The following is a 22,275-nucleotide window of genomic DNA, read 5'->3' as shown; positions in this document are numbered from 1 at the left end:
TCTCGCACCCCCCTGCTCTAGTACATGGTTTTTTATACTCTCCATATATCCCAGATAGCACACACCTAATGCAGCTTTCTAAAAGTTGAGCGAGGTTTCTCTCTGTCTAATATAGTATAACAATAATGGACCATATGCATTTCCAAAGGTGTTTATTATGAAAGCGTTTCCTACTATATATACACATAACCGTATTGACACTTATTACATTGAAGTCCCTACACTAAAAGTTTACATGCTGCGACTTCTAACCAAAACAGCTTCATATTTGCCCCATGAATGTATAATGGTCAATATTACATTTCTGCACAACACTAAACCTCATCCCTGCATTAGTACAGCAACCCTCCCTGGTGTGGTGGGAGCGTCTTTAACATAGGTTTGAAGCAGGGGGTCTCTAGAGTTGAACTGCATTGATTTCAGCTCTGAGGACCCCCTGCTTCTCAAGATATTTACCCCGGAATGGGGTGCCGGTATCTGTGCACAGTTTAGATGTCCCGCATCACGTAGCCAATAGGAAGCCACAAGGGATGACTTCATGGCTTCCTATTGGCCCGCAGGACATTTAAGTTCCCATTATGTTAGCCTCAACTAGCCGAGCCAGAGCCACTTCCCCCTTCCGAGGTATGTATCTTGGGAAGCAGGGGGTCCCCAGAGCTGAAATTAATACAGTTCAGCTCCAGAGACCCCCTGCTTCAATCCTATTAAAAATAAACAAAAAAGTGTGTCACAGGAATGCGGCTTTAATGGTTTTGGGTTTGCTATTAGGACAAACAAAATTGCCATTGCAATATCTACGCGGATTAGTAGAGGTGAGCCGAGTCTGATGCTCTTGAAGATCGGAATATGTCCCAAAAACATGGAATATTTACCGGAGCACATGCACGTTAAAAAATAAAATAACTGGGTTGGTATTTTACAGGTAAAGTCTCAAGCAAAATAACTTTGTTCAAATAGAATCATTTTATACATTGTTAATACAAGTTGAGCATCAACAGGTGAAAACATAGTCCTTAATGCGAGACAGTGTCTTATTATACATCTATGTACAAAGTTATTGTGTATTCCTTTGGCACAGCCAATACGATGCAAATAATGCAGTGAAGGTTACACGGAGTAATAGGAATTTGAAGGCACAGATGTTAATTGGATATTGCAAAGACGGCTCTGTGATGACCAATTAAACAATTACTTTGTGCCCCAATAAACTTGGGGCCACCTATCCATTCTGCAGGATTAAAATCCGAATTATTCCAGGACTTGCAACTGGTGTCCGCTCTATCAATTGTACAGGGGGTGTAATGACATTTCTACCAATGTAGGGTTTATGGAGATAACTGTACAATCAGCCCTGATGAAGACAAAGCTTAAAAAATTATTTATTTGAACATCCAGGAATAGATTAGGGCTTGAGGAAACAATGAGTGAATTAATAGGTTGATTATAGGAAACCCAATACTGTAATGTTTTACGTAGATACCCCCAAAAAAACATGATTGCCAACGGATGTACATAAAATTGCCTACTTTGACACAATTCCCTTTACCCTCGAAGAATCATCTTAAGAGATGATAGATGACAACCGTCCCTTTAGTACCTAGCATCAAATTTATTATTTTATTATTTTGACACAGGCTGCAAATAATTAAATATTAAAATCCGATCCGGCTACGAAATCATTTTTGCCACCATCTGCTTGATGCATAAACTCCAAAACGTTTCATAAAGCAAAATCCATTCAACGTTTGGCAAATTAATTGCCATAACTCTTACATCAAGACTAGGAATTGTGTGTTTATGCAACGGTACGGTATAGGAAAGGTTTAGTAGCGGTGTTGGTCCTACAGAAGTGTCAATTCATGGTAGGTTGTGATATCTTTAAATGGACCAACAAGCATCATTCGATGTATCCTGAAAAATAAAGGACCAAGAAGGAGCCGCCTCTTTATTTTCACACCCGCCGCACACCTACTTCTACTTTCTAACAGAACAAGCGATTTCATTTTCTAGCATGATGTATACATCTCGTTAGATTAAGGTCCAGACTATTTCGGTATGGTTTGAGTGCCCAAAAGAGGTACCCTGTACGTCCCATGGGCCAGCCAGGGGACCGATGAAGTACACAGTATGTCATGCTAGAAATTCTCATTAAATTCAACACTCCAGTGGAGTATCTTCCACTTCCGTTCACAACCTGTTGATCATGACCAGACGATCGCTACACCAAGCGATCAAGTGTCCGAGTGCCGCACTCAATGTTAAAGAAGCCATTTAACCTAGAGGCTCAAAATAATTAGCAGTGCAATTTGATTTCTTTGAAAGATTCAATCCCCTTTACATTAACAATCTTACTCATCTCTCTCTCTCGTGAAATATGAATGGCTTCTTGTTTGGGGAAAAGTTCGAACCAAGTCCATCCACTACTTAGGTCTGTTTCACTATTGACGGCATATTGGAAAAGAAGATATGAATCCAAGTTAGGAGTGCTAATCCCGTTTGTCATTTATTTACCAACGTTTCTTAAGAAAAGGTCTGCTGTGATTGGACCGAAACGTTGGTAAATAAATGACAACCCGCATTTGAATCCAATTTAGAAGTGCAACTCTTTATGTTCTATAAACGGGTGGGCAACTCCAGTCCTCAAGGGCCACCAACAGGTCAGGTTATCGGGGTATTCCTGCGTCCGCACAGGCGGCTCAATCAGTGGCTCAGCCACTACTGGTGGTCTTTGAGGACTGGAGTGTCCAACCCTTGCTAATAACTATTAGACGTCTAGTATTGTTATAGTGCTATTGTGAGTGCAAGTATGTATTTGATTTAATGTTGTTTCACCTAATTTGCAGGTAGGAATATCTGGAAGCAGGGGATCCCTGGAGCTGAAATTAACGGGGTTCAGCTCCGGAGACCCTCCGCTTCAACCCTGTATAAAAAATGCAATTCACAAAAATAAATCTGCCGCCTTGGATTGCTGCTTTAAAATACTTATCCAAATTTTATTTAATTTTTGTTTAAAAAAAGTGGTGTCCATCACCTACAGTTAACTCATCACTGTCTTTGGTTCCCTTATGTTTTAGGTTGGACAGCACCGTTAAAAGGTTTAGGGGGTCATTCAAAATGCTCCGAAGCAGCAGGTCGTGATGCAAATCAGCTGAAAACTCCCAAATGACTCGAACAGACATTTTCAACCGACCACCATGTGATCGCCAGCATTGGAGGATACTGAATAAGCCACGTAGCATCTCTTGAAAACAGGCACAATGCCACCAATTTGTGAAGCCGTTTTTAACACGAACAAGAGAATAATTTAGTGATACAGCAGTGTAGACAGAGCAGTTAAAAACGAAGTGTATGGCGGATGGTTTTTGTAGCTGGCACATGGGACGAGACCAGGAAAATGTTGAACACTCTCTATAAACCAATGTTACATATTTGAAGATCTGTCTTGTTGGTCTATTAAAAAGTATCACACTTAATAGGGTAGCCCTTCTTCTGGCTAATCCTTGATGTCAACGGTGTTCAACCAGAGTTTGCACACGCAAAGCCCAACTCTCCTCCTCCCCTTATCTTAAATTGGCTCTCGAATAACAGGGTGTGGGGCTAGGGGTAAAGAAAACACCTTCTTAACAAACCCTGTCCCATTCAGAGGTCCTCAAGAAAGGACTTGTAATGGATTTCCAGAGAAATATTTGTTTTTAGCACACTTAGTTTTGTTGAAGGCTGGCAATTAAATTGTTAATTTTTTTTTATATATAGAAGCTTGTTTTTAGGCTGATAATGTGAGAGTGCACCATTACATGTCTGAAACAAAGAATCAGGGCATTAGCAGTTTAAAGGCTGGCTCCAGTTTTCAAAATATAGACTCAAAGCATTGATACCTTCTATACTAAAGGCACCGGGTTAGCATTCGTCCTATGCGCATGCCACACGGTCACAAGAGAGCAGAAGAGCCATAAACTGTAATCACCCATTGGAAATTTCTTGAGTAAGTCTCTACGCAAGTCATTTTCTGAAGTGAACCATGGAGATATCCAAGCACACGTTTGAATGCCTGGGGGTCAGTGTTTGACCTTCACACTTGTGGAGCTAGGATACCTAAAATAGTTTACTCCTCCTCCCTATTACCGTTTCAGACGGCAGCAGTGTGGGAATGCGAGATTTGTGCTGTTAGAGAAGAATCAAATGCAATTAGTAGCGAATGTCAATTCACTTTTGCCTTTCAGTTTTATAAAGGGCATCTCAGATTAGACAGCCATCTCCTGTCTTCTAACAAGCAATTAAGGATCTATCAAACTTTATATTAGATGTTATTTTGTTTAGCGGCAGAAGATACATTATTTTTAACATCTTGAAGCTATATTTTCAAAAAAAGTTTGCAGGCCAGTCTATAAGACTGATCTTCAAACAAATTAGAGGAATCCTGATTAAAGTTAAAACTTGTCACTCATGAACCACCAGGACTACATCATGAATCGGACTCAAACAGGATGATTTGCTGGGCTTCTCGTGTGAATAGTCTGGTGTCTAACCAAATGTGAGCTTCGAGAGAAGGCTTTCCCGCATTCTGCACAGGTAAAAGGCCTCTCCCCTGTATGTACCTTCTGGTGTCTAACAAGATGAGAGCTATGACCAAAGCATTTCCCACACTCCGTGCAGAGATACGGCTTCTCTCCTGTATGAACTCTCTTGTGTATAATAAGATTTGAACTGCTAATAAACCTTTTCCCACATTCATTGCAGACATATGGACGCTCTCCTGTGTGGACTCTCTGGTGCATGACCAAATAAGACCCACTAATAAAGCTTTTCCCACACACTTCGCAAGTATGGGGTCTTTCTCCTGTGTGTGTTCTCTTATGTACAATGAGACTTGCGTTCTGAGTAAAACTCTTTCCACATTCTTTACATGTATACGATTTTGCTGCTCTCTGGACCCTTCTCTCCGTAATTTGCTTTGAGCCGTACTGAATGTGCTTCCTACGTACAGGGTAACTACACGACTCTTCTCCTGTTTGGATGCCTTGATGTCTAATGGAGATTAAGCTTCTTCCATGCTTGACACTGGTGCTGTGTTTCGGTCCTGTGTGGGTTGTTTGGTGAACAAGCCAAAGTGACTTGTCATTAAAACAAGCTCCGCATTCACTGCACTTGTGTTTCTTTGCTTGAACGTTCCTGTGGCTTTTCATAGCCTGCGAGACGTCCTCCTCTTCGTGGGGAGTTGTATATTCTGTCTTTATCGGGGATCCTCTTTCACTGGAGGTGGCCTCCTCGGGTGAGCTGCTTCTACAGTTTCCCGGTTCCTTGTTTAGTCGCGATGTTCTTCTGTGGTCTTCTGTATAAAGACTTGGAGAAATTCGGTCATCTTCAATTGCGTGATCTGGCGAGTGACCACCTTCTGGTTTTCTTCTACTGATGGATCCACCTACAGGAGAAGGGACATTTTAGGAGAAAATATTGTCAAGTTTCTTTTTTTTTTAATGGATAAAGAAAGTTGCTTAAAAAAAATAAAAGGATTACAAAACTTATATAGACTATGATCAAATATATACAAAAATACATAAACACACACACAGGGATGAACAAATAGCACTAAACAGGACTAAATACCAGCGGTTTCAAAGTATCCTTTAATAGCTGTGAACCTGGACGTTTCAAAGCAACAGTCCCACGTATTTTCCTATCCCACTGTAATCAGGAGTTCCCCTGTCTGGCTAGTCAGAGAAGGGACATATTTAGTAAGCATGAACATTAATATCTTCACTGCCACAGAGGCCAGCAATGCATAAATGCAATGCAGCGTGGTACTCTTTAGTGGATCTGCGGCTTCGTGTTTATTTTTTTGTAAATATTGTCTTTTTTTTTTTTAATTGGATTTCAATGCCCAAAATGTGTGTGTGTGCTTTTCTATTCTTTTACCATCTCGGAAAATGAAGCCTTTGGGTGACTTTGCATTTTCCTCTGCTTTTAACAGTGCTCGTACAAGAATCAAGTATATATTATACTTGGATTGTAAGCTCTCCGGGGCAGGACTCCTTTTTTATTAATGTTTTTATTTTTGTCTGCAGCTCTTCTCATTACGTCTCTTATTCCTTTGTTACGTGTATTACTGCTGTGAAGCGCTGGGTACACGGCTGGCGCTACACAAAGATATATTCTAGGCGCAAAGTTCACCTTTCCTGTCTTGCCTCCAAATACTTTCTGGGCAAGCTACCCACCTATCTGAACAAGCTCCTCACCCCTACCACATGCAGCACTTATCTTCTGAGATCAGACTCCAAAAGACTGTTCATGGTCCCAAGGCTCAACAAAGTATCCGGCCGTTCCTCCTTCTCTTACCGTGCACCCCAAAACTGGAACAATCTACCGGAGACTCTCACATCCACATTTTAATCTGGTCTGTAACTGTTACATACGCCTATAATATATTTTTTCTTTAACTGTGCATGCAATGTCTTGTATATAATGTATGCCCTGTTCACTTAATGTAACTGTGTATTTGTAACCATGTATTATTTGTCATTTTAACTCTACTCCCAGGACATACTTGAAAACGAGAGGTAACTCTCAATGTATTACTTCCTGGTAAAACATTCGATAAATAAATAAATAAAGGATAATGGTGGCCTCTGCACTGTATGGCTGCTGACCCCTAATACGAGCATAAATAACACACTCAGGCTGCAGGTTGCTGCCAGCTATGCGCTTACTGGGCGAAGTGGAGCAAGTGAGAGTTAGCAGTAAAGTTTGCCATGTGGACACTCTACTGCAGGCTTTAGGCCTTTAAGCACTGTGAAGGTTAACATGTTTCCAATTTATTTACACGAGAGTGCTGCTACTTTTTCTAACCCACTTTGACTGTATGTTACGCAGGGGTGCGCAAACGTTTCTGTTCGCACCTCCCCACCTCCTTACCTGCTCTCTGGCTTCGACGCCGTCACGTTGCCATTTGACGTCATGTTATGACGACGCGTTGCCGAAGAGCCGGCTGAGAGCAGGTAAGAGAAGTTAGAGGCCTCATGCCTCCCCCGGCATTTACTTTAAATGCCTTGTGGAAGAGTGCGGGGCCTCTGTAAGCGCCGCGCCCTCCCTAGAAAATCCCCCACCCCCCAGTGTTAAGGAGACATCATTAAATAAGGCGCAGCAGAAATTTTCTTAACTTTTCTTCTTTCATCCCGATCACACACTTCATTGGAAATTCAACAGACTTTTCCTCTTCTGAAGAGATCCTCACCCACTTCAAAGATCAAAATCTAAGCTATTATAATACGAGCCACGCTTGTTCTTATATAGGTCTCAAGACCCATAGGTCCATGTTTATTCTTCTGGCATTAGACGCCCTACAGTCCATTGACTTAGTTGGGTGTAAAGTGTTCTCCAGTGCTGGAAGGTGCCTTATGGCAGAAGACTGCTTAGAAGATGTGGCCCATAATGTTCCTTCCCAGCTCATCCTACGTATGTAGACTATGTGTTGCCTGTGGAGGTCTGTGCATGGTTTTTCCTCCGTTGAGTATAAAGATCACTCCGCACACACAGCTCTTCTCCACTGTGAATTTGGGGCACAATCTCTGGTTTCACGTACAGATAAAAAACACAGATTCCCAGCAAGGTCTAAGAAACCCCAAAAATTAATACATAATATATGTATATAATTGTCAATTGGGGTGCTACTGGGCGTGGCTAGATGTAAACAACAAAAAACAAAGAAGCCCAAAGCTGCATCCAACATGACAAAAATACACAGTGAAATACCTATATATATATATATATCTCTTGTAAAAGGGTCATTTAGTTACAGTGGTGTGAAAAAGAAAGTACACCTACTTTGAATTCTATAGTTTTACATATCAGGTAGTGTTGGACCGGGTCCTACATTTTTTTAAAACCGGGTAACGGGTACCCGGAGGATTTGGCACCTTGTACCCGGCCGGGTACCCGGCTACCCGGTTTTTCACTTACCTGGGGAAACTTACCTGGGGTGGAGGAAGACCGCGGCGACATCAGAACAGGTAAGCAGAGGTGCGGGGGTGGTGGGGCAGCATCAGCGTCAGTGTGGAGCCCGCGCGGGAGCTGCAGGACTCCATACTGCACTGTGAGCTGGGACCGGAGCAGGAGAAGCTTTCCTATTGGACAGCCGGCTGTCCAATAGGAAAGCTGCTTCTCCTGCTCCGGTCACATGGTCCCAACTCACAGTGGAGTATGGAGTCCTACAGCTCCCGCGCGGGCTCCACACTGACGCTGATGTTGCCCCACCACCCCCGCACCTCTGCTTACCTGTTCAGATGTCCGTGCAGGCTTGGTAAGTAAGAGATACTGTTCAACTACCCTGACATTACCCGGATACCCGGCGCCAGGTCCACTTTCCAGCTGCCGGGTAATTTCCGGGTAGCTGAAAAGCCGCCGGGTAACAGGTAGTACCTGGTACCCGGTACATCACTAATATCAGGACATAATAACAATCATCTGTTCCTTAGCAGGTCTTAAAATTAGGTAAATACAACCTCAGATGAACAACAACACATGACATATTACACCGTGTCATGATTTAACAAAAATAAAGCCAAAATAAAGAAGCCATGTGTGAAAAACTAAGTACACCTTATGATTCCATAGCTTGTAGAACCACCTTTAGCAGCAATAACTTGAAGTAATTGTTTTCTGTATGACTTTATCAGTCTCTCACATCGTTGTGGAGGAATTTTGGCCCAATCTTCTTTACAACGTTGCTTCAGTTCATGGAGGTTTGTGGGCATTTGTTTATGCACAGCTCTCTTAAGGTCCAGCCACAGCATTTCAATCGGGTTGAGGTCTGGACTTTGACTGGGCCATTGCAACTCCTTGATTCTTTTCTTTTTCAGCCATTCTGTTGTAGATTTGCTGGTGTGCTTGGATTCATTGTCCTGTTGCATGACCCAATTTCGGCCAAGATTTAGCTGTCGGATAGATGGCCTCACATTTGACACTTGAAATACTTTGGAATACAGAGGAGTTCATGGTCGACTCAATGACGGCAAGGTTCCGAGCTCCTGTGGCTGCAAAACAAGCCAAAATCATCACCCCTACACCACCATGCTTGACAGTTGGTATGAGGTGTTTGTGCTGATATGCTGTGTTTGGTTTTCGCCAAACGTGGCGCTGTGCATTATGGCCAAACATCTCCACTTTGGTCTCGTCTGTCCAAAGGACATTGGTCCAGAAGTCTTGTGGTTTGTTCAGATGCAACTTTGCAAACCTAAGCCGTTCTGCCATGCTCTTTTTAGAGAGAAGAGGCTTTCTCCTGGCAACCCTTCCAAACAAACCATACTTGTTCAGTCTTTTTCTAATTGTACTGTTATGAACTTTAACATTTAACATGTTAACTGAGGCCTGTAGAGTCGGAGATGTAACTCTTGGGTATTTTGCAATTTCTCTGAGCATTGCATGGTCTGACCTTGGAGTGAATTTGCTGGGATGTCCACTCCTGGGAAGATTGGCAACTGTCTTGAATGTTCTCCACTTTTGAATAATCTTTCTCACTGTAGAATGATGGACTTTAAATTGTTTGGAAATGGCCTTATAACTCTTCCCAGATTGATGGGCAGCAACAATTGCTTTTCTAAGATCATTGCTGATGTCTTTCCTCCTTGGCATTGTGTTAACACACACCCGAATGCTCCAGACCAGCAAACTGCTAAAACTTCGGCTTTTATAGAGGTGGTAACACTTGCTGATCAATTAATCAAGGGCATTTGATTAGCAGCACCTGTCTGCTACTTGGCATCTTAATTCCAATGGAAGCAGTAAGGGTGTACTTAGTTTTTCACACACAGCTTCTCCATTTTGGCTTTATTTTTTGTTAAATAAATCATGACAGTGTAATATGTCATGTGTTGTTCATCTGAGGTCGTATTTACCTAATTTTAAGACCTGCTAAGGAACAGATGATTATTATTATGTCCTGATATGTAAAACCATAGAATTCAAAGAGGGTATACTTTATTTTTCACACCACTGTAAACCTTTTGGCCTAAGCATTTTAAGCCTGCAAGCCACATCAAGGCATGACCAAATTTGCAGGTCCTAAACCTAACCGATTTAAAATTCTTATTTTCATCTATAATTAGAAGAATGATCACATTGGATCTGTCCCAACCAGTTGCATGAAGAAGACCTGCTTACTTGGAAAGTGGGGAGGGGCGAGCTTAAACCCTGGGAGGGAGGGGCCACCAACCTCCAAAACAGCTGAGACCAGCTGGACAAAGTTAATAAACACAGATTCCCAGCAAGCTCTAAGAAACCCCCAAAATTACCACATAATATATAAGTGTCAATTGGAGTGCTACTGGGCATGGCTAAATGTATACAACAAAAAACAAAGAAGCCCAAAGCTACATCCAGTATGACAAAAATAAACAGGGAAATACCTATATATCTCTTGAAATTGTGGCCCTTAATGTTCCTTCCCAACTCATCCTACGTATGTAGACTATGTCTTACCTGTGGAGGTCTGTGCATGGTTTTTCCTGCGTTGAGTATAAAGATCACTCCGCACACACAGCTCTTCTCCACGGTGAATTCGGGGCACAATCTCTGGTTTCACGTACAGATAACCTGATCATATCAACAGGAATGTGTTAACTGTGAAAGGTGCGGTCCCTGCAGTTAACAAACACATTTAAAACAGCTTCACAATGTAACAGTCTTCCCTACAGGGGCAAGCTCTCCTAGGCCAGTGTATATTAACGGCAGGGAAATGTTAAAGTGGTCAGTCCTTCCTAGGACCAGTGTGTATTAATGGCAGGGACATGTCTGAGGGGTCAGTCCTTCCTAGGACCTGCGTGTATTAATGGCACGGACATGTCTGAGGGGTCAGTCCTTCCTAGGACCTGCGTGTATTAATGGCAGGGACATATCTGAGTGGTCAGTCTTTCCTAGGACCTGCGTGTATTAATGGCACGGACATGTCTGAGGGGTCAGTCCTTCCTAGGACCTGCGTGTATTAATGGCACGGACATGTCTGAGGGGTCACATCTGGGTGATTGATGTCTATTTATTTTTTTACTAAAATCTGACACAAGTATTTTACAATATCAGTGAAAGTTATTATGTGAAAGTGGTGAGATGAGACTTGGGAGGGAGTCCATGTCCACAGAGGCTGATCCCTTTTGTCCGATGTCGCGGTTCTTCACAAAAGTTCGCACAGGCAGTGTCCCAGTGGCAGTGTCTCCCACTATCGGCTCTCTGATAAGGACAGAGTGGGATAAAGGTAAAGCAAACACTTGACTGAAACACTCCCCCATTCAGAGGCCCCTAGGAAATTAAACTTTTAATAAATGTTCCAAAAAATGAAAGCAGTCAAATCTTTGATATTAGCACCGTTAGGTTTGTTTAAAGGTAGCTCAACTAGACAGTTACATTATTTCCCAAATGTTGTTTTCTGCCCTTACCTTTAAACAAAACAATCAGACTTAAAGCAAAAAAACAAAAATTGCTGTGTCAGGGCCCGTAACAATGGAAAGGGAGGAGCCGGGGTGCTGTCAATCAATCTCTAGTTCAGCACAAAGTGATCTCAGACAGAGGAAATGAAGCCCGTCCCGAGTCTCAGCTCACCGTGTATACAAAGTCATTAAAAAAATACAATATGTTAAAAAAATGCTGTAGTCACTTATATTTGCCCTTAAACAGGTCACTGATTAATTTCAATCCTGGGAGGGATCGTGCCCCTTACAGGGTCAGTCTTGGTTTTTTGACACCACCCTTAAACTTTAAAGCCACAACCTCCCAATCCCCCAAAGGAAATATAATATTGTTGTGTTTTTTTTGTTGTTAAAACCTTATATGAAACCAGAGGGTCCCCCAGAGCTGAACCGCAGCTCTTAAAGCATCAAGGACCCCGATTGCAGAGATATTTAAATGTTTTACTTTTGCCAGTTTTTGCAAGAAAAAAACCAAGATGCCAAAGAGATCGACCAATCAGAATCTGCAATGGCATCTCGCGAGAACAGACCCTCAAACATTTGGTCGGTAAAAAGTAGGTACCACTGTTGTTCCTCTATTGTGCTAGACGAAGATACTTATAAGCAATCACATAAGGTTCTGTGTAATACACGGGTCAGTGATTGAGTCACCTGTGCTGAAGCAAGAATATCCATAAAACCTGGCCTGTTTGTGGCCCTGGAGGATGGAGTTTGACCCCCCTGGAGAAATAGGTACAGCTGGTCTTACAGGAGCCAAACACATATGGTATACCTGCTAAATACAGTACTGTAGGTGCAGTTGGAGAGTATGTGATGTCATGGTTTTCTATTGGCCGCCAGAGTGAGGCTGACCCCAGTGGCCATCTTTCTCCCAGACAAGATTCCTTAGGTCATTTAAAAAAAATTACATCAGGAACTGGGGTGGGTGTCTGATACTTGGGGACCCCTTGTTTCAAATAAGGTAATATATGTAGATACACAGTATGCTCAAAAACAAAAAACAAGCATTAAGTCAGTATGTGAAAATATTTCCAGGATAAAACTTTTAAAAATAAATTTGAGGAATAGGGTTTGATTAAATAGAGCAGAGCTCATCAACTGGCGGCAAGAGGACCTATAGGTGGCCAAAGGAGGACCTTGAGATGGCCAGAGGAGGACCCTGAGATGGTCAGAGGAGGACTTATAGAGGCGGCCAGAGGAGGAATTAGAGGCGGCCAGAGGAGGACCTTGAGGCGGCCAGAGGAGGACCTTGAGGCGGCCAGAGGAGGACCTTGAGGTGGCCAGAGGAGGACCTTGAGGTGGCCAGAGGAGGACTTTGAGAACTGTCAGCTTTCCAAGCAACTAATATGAAATTAGCAGGAGCAAAGAGCAATTATTCACAGTTACTGACCTTGTCAGTTAAGGTCATGTAAATATATATGGAAAACCTGAAAAATGTTTAACTATTATGATTTTCTAGTCTTTATATGACTTTTTATGTATGTAAATAAAATGAGCTTGCGGCCCTTCTACTCCTAAAGGTTTTCTGATGTGGCCCCTTGGGGGACCTGCTTGACGAGCCCCGAAACGGGGCAGCCCGCGGGGCCTTTTCAGCGAGTGCTCAGTAAATCTCTCTCACCCACTAAGTTGGGGGTCTGGTGGATTTTCGTCTTGACGTTTTTATTCCGCTCCTTCTGCCGGTCCTCTAAAGAATCCAGCTCCTCCACAGAGAAGCACACGGTCACATCATCGGACTTGATGGGTTCCTGAAACACAGAGCGTTAAAGGTTTATATCCGCGTCGCCGTGTGGCAGTATACAGCCGGGTTGTGGTAACATGAAGGGGCTCTGCGATGCACCACCTTCACCACCATGTGGCGGGGGTCTTATCCGCATTCAATGCATGGGGTTGCACTCGCTGTGCCTACAGGATTCTGTAGGCTGCCAGCACTATCTATATAAAGATCACATGGTTGAGTTACTGTGGAGTCTCATTCCTATCTCCCCACCCCAGAAACGCTGCTCCCTACTGTCACTGTATAACTACTTTTTAACTATAAAACTTCCACTCTAGGTTCCGGTTTGAAGAAAAAGGGGATTCAAAAGTCTGTTTTGCTCCCCGATTCTTACGGTATTAACATGGACTAACCCCTTCGGTGCCCTAATGATGCACACCAGGGGGTGGCCAAATCCAGTCTCAAGGGCCACCAACAGGTCAGGTTTTTAGAATATCCCTGCTTCAGCACAGATGGCCCAATCATTGGCTCGGTCACCAACTGATCCACCTGTGCTGAAGCAGGGATATCCTGAAAACCTGACCTGTTGGTGGAATTGACCACCCCTGACGTACACCGTTCAGGTGCCGCAGCCCACCGGGCACTCAAAGGGTTAAAGCCCCCACTCGTGCGGGGACCAAATGGACATCACACAGGGTGACGTTGGACGGCAGAGACGCGGGACACTGCCCGTCGTGGCGCGCGGAGGAAACCCGTAACATGCATTACTTGCACACAGTTATTACACCTCACGTGTGAGTGCTTCTTTTTTGCTTGCCATTACCCAGAATCCCTTGGCTGCAGCGGAAGCATCGTATGCCGAGAGATTGGGGGGAAAGGCAGGGGTTGTGGATCTGTCCGAGACGTGAATGTGCTCACAGGTGGGAGTTTTATTTGCTGTACATCTTACATGAAAACATACAAATGAAATTGGGGTGTAGCCGAATTTTACGGAGGGCTGAAGCTTTAACGTGCCATGAGTAAACATACAACATATACACATATCTAAAATATCGTACACATACATAAAATGTAAATATGAAACGTAGATTGGAGATATTAGAGGAAAGTGCCATGTTCAAGGCAAGTTTGTGGCTTAACCCTTTTCCTGCCAAAGGAATCAGCAATCCATTGCAGAGCTGTGTTTAGTAGCACACAACTTTTGTAACCCCTACAACAATGTTATTGATCTTGGTTTGTGACGTCAAACAGAGACCCAAGCTCCAACTGTTATGTCCATAAGGGTAAAAAATCTGTCTCCGAGTGGGTTTTCCAACTCTGCACTTCTTTAACACTTATGACGGTCAGTCACCAAGTGACATTCACGGAACCTTCCAACACGGAACGGAAAGTACACGATCGGCAAACATCCATGTTTAAAATGGATAAAAAGCTACGAAATGACACAGCGGGCTCAAGAAAATACAAGGGACTGGGCTACAAATATAACATTCGAGAGGTTTGTTCATATGTGATTTGTTTCCCTAGAAACATACAATCACCCTTCAATCTGTGTATTTATGTTTCGACAGTCAGGGCATGCAACCTTTATCGGGACCATTTGCATCTCACCTGACAGCTTTTTTGATTCTCCCCCCCCCCCCAAAAAAAACTTCCCATTTTTTGCAGTTCGGTGATGTAATAAAAACCAAATGGAAAATGTAAATATACTGAAATGCTGAGGCTGCATCATCAGGGAGGGAGGGATTGGGGGCTTTGCCTGCGCAAACACTTGTAGAACATGCAGGGATATGAGACGAAGGGGAGCACCCAGAGGAAATCAAACCCCTCCCATTTCTCAGCTCACCGTGTTTACGGAAATTTGGTAAAAAAAAAAAATAAATAATACAAATAAAACCCCCTACATTTAACCCACGAAACACGTTACTGTCAGCACTACAGTTTATCAGAGGACGGACTGTGCCATTAAAGAAAAAAAAGGGACACATTCAGTGTGTGATAGATTCCCCGACTTGGTGTCACCCACTAGGGGGCGACAGTGTTATCGTGGGGAAGTCGATGTTCACTGATCCCCATTGCGCTGCACTGCGCTGCTTACCATGGCACGTTAGAAATAAATATAATAGGATCACTCGGTTACCTCCACGTCATGAATGGTCCCTTGTTTGAGATCTGATGTCTCTGCTCCGGCAGGATCTGCCTCCCATTCAGCCATCTGGAGAAAAGCTTCATGGAGAGAGGGAGACAGAGGGACGGTGATACGGGGTATGGAATATCACTGCCTTTCTATCTGGTACACAAATTGTGGCGAGTAGAAGGGGAAAAAAAAAAAAAAGGACTACATTCAATGTTTCCACTGCAGCGAGGGATTCTGGGTAATGACATGCAAATGAGCACTCACAGTGACACACTAAGTGCTCATTTGCATGTCATTATGCAGTAGCCACGGCTGCAGTGGAAGCTTTGCATGCTGAGTGACTGTGGGATAGGAAGGGTTGAATGCGATCATAAGGGGGTTTATTTTATTTGCCCTAAATGTCCATCTGCAAATCCAGATTACGAGAGAGAGAGAGAGAGAGAGAGAGAGAGAGAGAGAGAGAGAGAGAGAGAGAGAGAGAGAGAGAGAGAGAGAGAGAGAGAGAGAGAAAATTGTTGCTATGTATACAACTAGTTTTATTAATTATATATACAGACCTCTGTAAACACACGCAGAGATATACACTTATATATGTGTGTGTGTGTATATGCCTGCATGCGCATGTTTACAGAGGTCTGTATATACAATTAATAAAACTTGTTGTATAAACTAGCAACACACCCTATTTTAAAAGCCAGAATAATCTCACATTTCCCATGTAAAGGGGGAGGGGTGTAGGGGTTAATGGAGATATTCACCAAATGAGTATTGCCATCATCATTTTATTTTTCTTGCGTAGCACAAACAGCTCTGCACAATGCGTCCCTACCTCATAATGCTCTCCCTATCGCCCACTCTCTCTAATATCTCCCTAATCTCTCTCTCTGCTCCAACTCTCTCTAATCTATCCCTTTCCCCCTCCATCTAGTTCCCTCTCTCTAATCTCCGCCCTCACCGATCTTTCCCTCCCCCTCCCTCTCTAATTTCTCCCCCATACCCCAATTCCCCTCCCCCATCCCCCTCCCTCCATACCCCAATTCCCCTCCCCATCCCCTAATTCCCCTCCCTCCATACCCCAATTCCCCTCCCTCCATACTCCAATTCCCCTCCCCCATACCCCAATTCCCCTCCCCCCATACCCCAATTCCCCTCCCCCATACCCCAATTCCCCTCCCCCATACCCCAATTCCCCTCCCCAAATTCCCCCCATACCCCAATTCCCCTCATACCCAAATTCCCCCCATACCCCAATTCCCCTCATACCCAAATTCCCCTCCCCCATACCCCAATTCCCCCCCCCCCATACCCCAATTCCCCTCCCCAAATTCCCCCCATACCCCAATTCCCCACCCCCCCCATATCCCAATTCCCCACCCCCCCCCCATATCCCAATTCCCCACCCCCCCCATACCCCACCCCCCCCCCCCATACCCCAATTCCCCACCCCCCCCTATACCCCAATTCCCCACCCCCCCCTATACCCCAATTCCCCACCCCCCCCTATACCCCAATTCCCCCCCCCCCTATACCCCAATTCCCCACCCCCCCCCTATACCCCAATTCCCCACCCCCCCCTATACCCCAATTCCCCTCCCCCCCATACCCCAATTCCCCTCCCATTGCTTCTTCTCACCTCTAATTTCTCCCCCCCCCAAAAAAAATGATTTTGGAACCCCATTGTTTTCTGCACATGGATTTTAATGCAATCCATTTATCACCAAATCCCCCACATATTTGCACACCTGAAACCCACGCCTTTTCCCTACCTGTTCCAGTTCTATTTATTTCTGCAGCTCATCAACAAAATCAAGAGATCCCCAGATCTCTGAACCCAGGAGGAGGAGGGATCTGCCTTACAGACGGGGTGGGATCTCTGCAGCCCATTGGCGGTTCCCCGCGTCAGGACATGGGAGTGCAGCATTGATGCATCCTGGGACCTGCAGTCCATATTGTCTTCAGCAGCATGACAGTGTATGGGAGCACAGACTACAACTCCCGGCATGCCCTCCGGACAGGGGCGGGGGGTCACCTGACAGGTCCGAACCAATCCAGGTAGAGGTCCTCTGTACTTTACCTGGCTGCACAAAGCGGCTGAAGATGTATTATTATTATTATTATTATTATTATTATTATTATTATTATTATTATTATTATTATTATTATTATTATTATTATTATTATTATTATTATTATTATTATTATTACAAATTCCTCTGTAAAAAATATACTTGTTTACTTTTAACCCAAAATTATCCTGTTCTCTCGCCTCCCAGGCCTAAAATCAGCGTTTTATGACAGGCTCCTGCGGCAGGGAAGGGTTACAACGCTTCGGGACCTGTAATGTAACCCCTTCCCCGCCGGGGATCCGTGTAACCCCTTCCCTGCCGGGGCTCCGTGTAACCCCTTCCCCGCCGGGGATCCATGTAACCCCTTCCCTGCCGGGGCTCCGTGTAACCCCTTCCCCGCCGGGGCCCCGTGTAACCCCTTCCCCGCCGGGCCCCGTGTAACCCCTTCCCCGCCGGGGATCCGTGTAACCCCTTCCCCGCCGGGCCCCGTGTAACCCCTTCCCCGCCGGGCCCCGTGTAACCCCTTCCCCGCCGGGCCCCGTGTAACCCCTTCCCCGCCGGGGATCCGTGTAACCCCTTCCCCGCCGGGGCCCTGTGTAACCCCTTCCCTGCCGTGCCCCGTGTAACCCCTTCCCCGCCGGGGATCCGTGTAACCCCTTCCCCGCCGGGGGCCGTGTAACCCCTTCCCCGCCGGGCTCCGTGTAACCCCTTCCCCGCCGTGCTCCGTGTAACCCCTTCCCCGCCGGGGCTCCGTGTAACCCCTTCCCCGCCGGGGATCCGTGTAACCCCTTCCCCGCCGGGGCCCCGTGTAACCCCTTCCCCCCCGGGGCCCGTGTAACCCCTTCCCCGCCGGGGGCTCCGTGTAACCCCTTCCCCGCCGGGCCCCGTGTAACCCCTTCCCCGCCGGGGCTCCGTGTAACCCCTTCCCTGCCGGGCCCCGTGTAACCCCTTCCCCGCCGGGGCCCCGTGTAACCCCTTCCCCGCCGGGCCCCGTGTAACCCCTTCCCCGCCGGGGCCGTGTAACCCCTTCCCCTCCGGGGATCCGTGTAACCCCTTCCCCTCCGGGGATCCGTGTAACCCCTTCCCCGCCGGGGCTCCGTGTAACCCCTTCCCCGCCGGGGCCCGTGTAACCCCTTCCCCGCCCCGTGTAACCCCTTCCCCGCCGGGGCTCCGTGTAACCCCTTCCCCGCCGGGGCCCCGTGTAACCCCTTCCCCGCCGGGGGCCGTGTAACCCCTTCCCCGCCGGGGCCCCGTGTAACCCCTTCCCCGCCGGGGCCCCGTGTAACCCCTTCCCCGCCGGGGATCCGTGTAACCCCTTCCCCGCCGGGGATCCGTGTAACCCCTTCCCCGCCGGGGCACCGTGTAACCCCTTCCCCGCCGGGCTCCGTGTAACCCCTTCCCCGCCGGGCTACGTGTAACCCCTTCCCCGCCGGGGCTCCGTGTAACCCCTTCCCCGCCGGGGCCCCGTGTAACCCCTTCCCCGCCGGGGATCCGTGTAACCCCTTCCCCGCCGGGGATCCGTGTAACCCCTTCCCCGCCGGGGATCCGTGTAACCCCTTCCCCGCCGGGGATCCGTGTAACCCCTTCCCCGCCGGGGCCCCGTGTAACCCCTTCCCCGCCGGGCCCCGTGTAACCCCTTCCCCGCCGGGGCTCCGTGTAACCCCTTCCCCGCCGGGGGCCGTGTAACCCCTTCCCCGCCGGGGATCCGTGTAACCCCTTCCCCGCCGGGGCCCCGTGTAACCCCTTCCCCGCCGGGGCCCCGTGTAACCCCTTCCCCGCCGGGGCTCCGTGTAACCCCTTCCCCGCCGGGGGCCGTGTAACCCCTTCCCCGCCGGGGATCCGTGTAACCCCTTCCCCGCCGGGGCCCCGTGTAACCCCTTCCCCGCCGGGGCCCCGTGTAACCCCTTCCCCGCCGGGGCCCCGTGTAACCCCTTCCCCGCCGGGGCCCCGTGTAACCCCTTCCCCGCCGGGGCCCCGTGTAACCCCTTCCCCGCCGGGGCCCCGTGTAACCCCTTCCCCGCCGGGGCCCCGTGTAACCCCTTCCCCGCCGGGGCCCCGTGTAACCCCTTCCCCGCCGGGGGCCGTGTAACCCCTTCCCCGCCGGGCCCCGTGTAACCCCTTCCCCGCCGGGGCCCCGTGTAACCCCTTCCCCGCCGGGGCCCCGTGTAACCCCTTCCCCGCCGGGGCTCCGTGTAACCCCTTCCCCGCCGGGGCTCCGTGTAACCCCTTCCCCGCCGGGGCCCCGTGTAACCCCTTCCCCGCCGGGGCCCCGTGTAACCCCTTCCCCGCCGGGGCCCCGTGTAACCCCTTCCCCGCCCCGTGTAACCCCTTCCCCGCCAGGGGCCGTGTAACCCCTTCCCCGCCGGGGATCCGTGTAACCCCTTCCCCGCCGGGGCCCCGTGTAACCCCTTCCCCGCCGGGGCCCCGTGTAACCCCTTCCCCGCCGGGGCCCCGTGTAACCCCTTCCCCGCCGGGGCCCCGTGTAACCCCTTCCCCGCCGGGGCCGTGTAACCCCTTCCCCGCCGGGGGCCCCGTGTAACCCCTTCCCCGCCGGGGCTCCGTGTAACCCCTTCCCCGCCGGGGCCCCGTGTAACCCCTTCCCCGCCGGGGATCCGTGTAACCCCTTCCCCGCCGGGGATCCCTGTAACCCCTTCCCCGCCGGGGATCCCTGTAACCCCTTCCCCGCCGGGGCCCCGTGTAACCCCTTCCCCGCCGGGGCCCCGTGTAACCCCTTCCCCGCCGGGGCCCCGTGTAACCCCTTCCCCGCCGGGGCTCCGTGTAACCCCTTCCCCGCCGGGGGCCGTGTAACCCCTTCCCCGCCGGGCCCCGTGTAACCCCTTCCCCGCCGGGGCCCCGTGTAACCCCTTCCCCGCCGGGGCCCCGTGTAACCCCTTCCCCGCCGGGGCCCCGTGTAACCCCTTCCCCGCCGGGGCCCGTGTAACCCCTTCCCCGCCGGGGCTCCGTGTAACCCCTTCCCCGCCGGGGCTCCGTGTAACCCCTTACCCGCCGGGCCCCGTGTAACCCCTTCCCCGCCGGGGCCCCGTGTAACCCCTTCCCCGCCGGGGCCCCGTGTAACCCCTTCCCCGCCGGGGCCCCGTGTAACCCCTTCCCCGCCACGTGTAACCCCTTCCCCGCCGGGGGCCGTGTAACCCCTTCCCCGCCGGGCCCCGTGTAACCCCTTCCCCGCCGGGGATCCGTGTAACCCCTTCCCCGCCGGGGATCCGTGTAACCCCTTCCCCGCCGGGGCTCCGTGTAACCCCTTCCCCGCCGGGGGCTCCGTGTAACCCCTTCCCCGCCGGGGATCCGTGTAACCCCTTCCCCGCCCCGTGTAACCCCTTCCCCGCCGGGGGCCGTGTAACCCCTTCCCCGCCGGGCCCCGTGTAACCCCTTCCCCGCCGGGGCCCCGTGTAACCCCTTCCCCGCCACGTGTAACCCCTTCCCCGCCGGGGGCCGTGTAACCCCTTCCCCGCCGGGCCCCGTGTAACCCCTTCCCCGCCGGGGATCCGTGTAACCCCTTCCCCGCCGGGGATCCGTGTAACCCCTTCCCCGCCGGGGCTCCGTGTAACCCCTTCCCCGCCGGGGGCTCCGTGTAACCCCTTCCCCGCCGGGGATCCGTGTAACCCCTTCCCCGCCCCGTGTAACCCCTTCCCCGCCGGGGGCCGTGTAACCCCTTCCCCGCCGGGCCCCGTGTAACCCCTTCCCCGCCGGGGATCTGTGTAACCCCTTCCCCGCCGGGGCTCCGTGTAACCCCTTCCCCGCCGGGGCTCCGTGTAACCCCTTCCCCGCCGGGGGCTCCGTGTAACCCCTTCCCCGCCAGGTGGCCGTGTAACCCCTTCCCCGCCGGGGGCCGTGTAACCCCTTCCCCGCCGGGCCCCGTGTAACCCCTTCCCCGCCGGGGCCCCGTGTAACCCCTTCCCCGCCGGGGGATCCGTGTAACCCCTTCCCCGCCGGGGATCCGTGTAACCCCTTCCCCGCCGGGGCCCCGTGTAACCCCTTCCCCGCCGGGGCCCCGTGTAACCCCTTCCCCGCCGGGGCTCCGTGTAACCCCTTCGCCGCCGGGGCTCCGTGTAACCCCTTCCCGCCGGGCCCCGTGTAACCCCTTCCCCGCCGGGGGCCGTGTAACCCCTTCCCCGCCAGGGGCCGTGTAACCCCTTCCCCGCCGGGGGCCGTGTAACCCCTTCCCCGCCGGGGCCCGTGTAACCCCTTCCCCGCCGGGGCTCCGTGTAACCCCTTCCCCGCCGGGCCCCGTGTAACCCCTTCCCCGCCGGGGCTCCGTGTAACCCCTTCCCCGCCGGGGATCCGTGTAACCCCTTCCCCGCCGGGGCCCCGTGTAACCCCTTCCCCGCCGGGGCCCCGTGTAACCCCTTCCCCGCCGGGGCTCCGTGTAACCCCTTCCCCGCCGGGCCCCGTGTAACCCCTTCCCGCCGGGGATCCGTGTAACCCCTTCCCCGCCGGGGCTCCGTGTAACCCCTTCCCCGCCGGGGGCTCCGTGTAACCCCTTCCCCGCCGGGGATCCGTGTAACCCCTTCCCCGCCGGGGGCCGTGTAACCCCTTCCCCGCCGGGGCACCGTGTAACCCCGTGTAACCCCTTCCCCGCCGGGGGCTCGGTGTAACCCCTTCCCCGCCGGGGGATCCGTGTAACCCCTTCCCCGCCGGGGCCCCGTGTAACCCCTTCCCCGCCGGGGCCCCGTGTAACCCCTTCCCCGCCGGGGATCCGTGTAACCCCTTCCCCGCCGGGGATCCGTGTAACCCCTTCCCCGCCGGGGCCCCGTGTAACCCCTTCCCCGCCGGGGCTCCGTGTAACCCCTTCCCCGCCGGGGCTCCGTGTAACCCCTTCCCCGCCGGGGCTCCGTGTAACCCCTTCCCACCGGGCCCCGTGTAACCCCTTCCCCGCCGGGGGCCGTGTAA

At 50.2% G+C, this 22,275-nt stretch overlaps 1 protein-coding gene and 1 long non-coding RNA gene across 5 annotated transcripts in view; one reads left to right on the top strand and one right to left on the bottom strand.

Moving 5' to 3' along the window:
- LOC142498884 (uncharacterized) overlaps positions 1-4,743 on the top strand; it is a 92,179-nt gene extending 87,436 nt beyond the window's left edge. For all 3 annotated transcript variants that reach the window (XR_012802572.1, XR_012802573.1, XR_012802571.1), the window contains one exon: positions 3,075-4,743. This is a non-coding gene — a long non-coding RNA (uncharacterized LOC142498884). The remainder of the gene's footprint in view (positions 1-3,074) is intronic.
- Positions 138-17,190, bottom strand: LOC142498866 (uncharacterized). Of its 2 annotated transcripts, XM_075607478.1 has the most exons (5): positions 17,068-17,190; positions 15,305-15,390; positions 13,069-13,195; positions 10,471-10,584; positions 138-5,419 (listed from the first exon to the last, which is right to left on the bottom strand). In XM_075607478.1, exons 2-5 carry the CDS (start codon positions 15,377-15,379, stop codon positions 4,476-4,478), a joined length of 1,260 nt encoding a protein of 419 aa, XP_075463593.1. In that variant the 5' UTR covers positions 15,380-15,390; positions 17,068-17,190; the 3' UTR covers positions 138-4,475. The 2 variants fall into 2 exon arrangements, with proteins under 2 accessions (XP_075463593.1, XP_075463594.1); XM_075607479.1 differs by lacking the exon at positions 10,471-10,584.
- Between the last annotated feature and the right edge of the window lie 5,085 nt (positions 17,191-22,275).

Source organism: Ascaphus truei, chromosome 7 (assembly GCF_040206685.1).
Source record: "Ascaphus truei isolate aAscTru1 chromosome 7, aAscTru1.hap1, whole genome shotgun sequence".
Lineage (NCBI taxonomy): Eukaryota > Metazoa > Chordata > Amphibia > Anura > Ascaphidae > Ascaphus > Ascaphus truei.
Note: the sequence above shows the minus strand (reverse complement) of the source record. Positions and strands in the feature narration are given on the sequence as shown.

Bases quoted from the DNA above. Each gene is read 5' to 3' on its own strand.
- LOC142498866 (XM_075607478.1), bottom strand. From the start codon at position 15,379: ATGGCTGAATGGGAGGCAGATCCTGCCGGAGCAGAGACATCAGATCTC. The intron at 13,196-15,304 runs GTAACCGAGTGA...TCTGTGTTTCAG, and splicing joins GGACCATTCATGACGTGGAG to GAACCCATCAAGTCCGATGA. The intron at 5,420-10,470 runs GTAAGACATAGT...CTTCTCCTGTAG, and splicing joins CCATGCACAGACCTCCACAG to GTGGATCCATCAGTAGAAGA.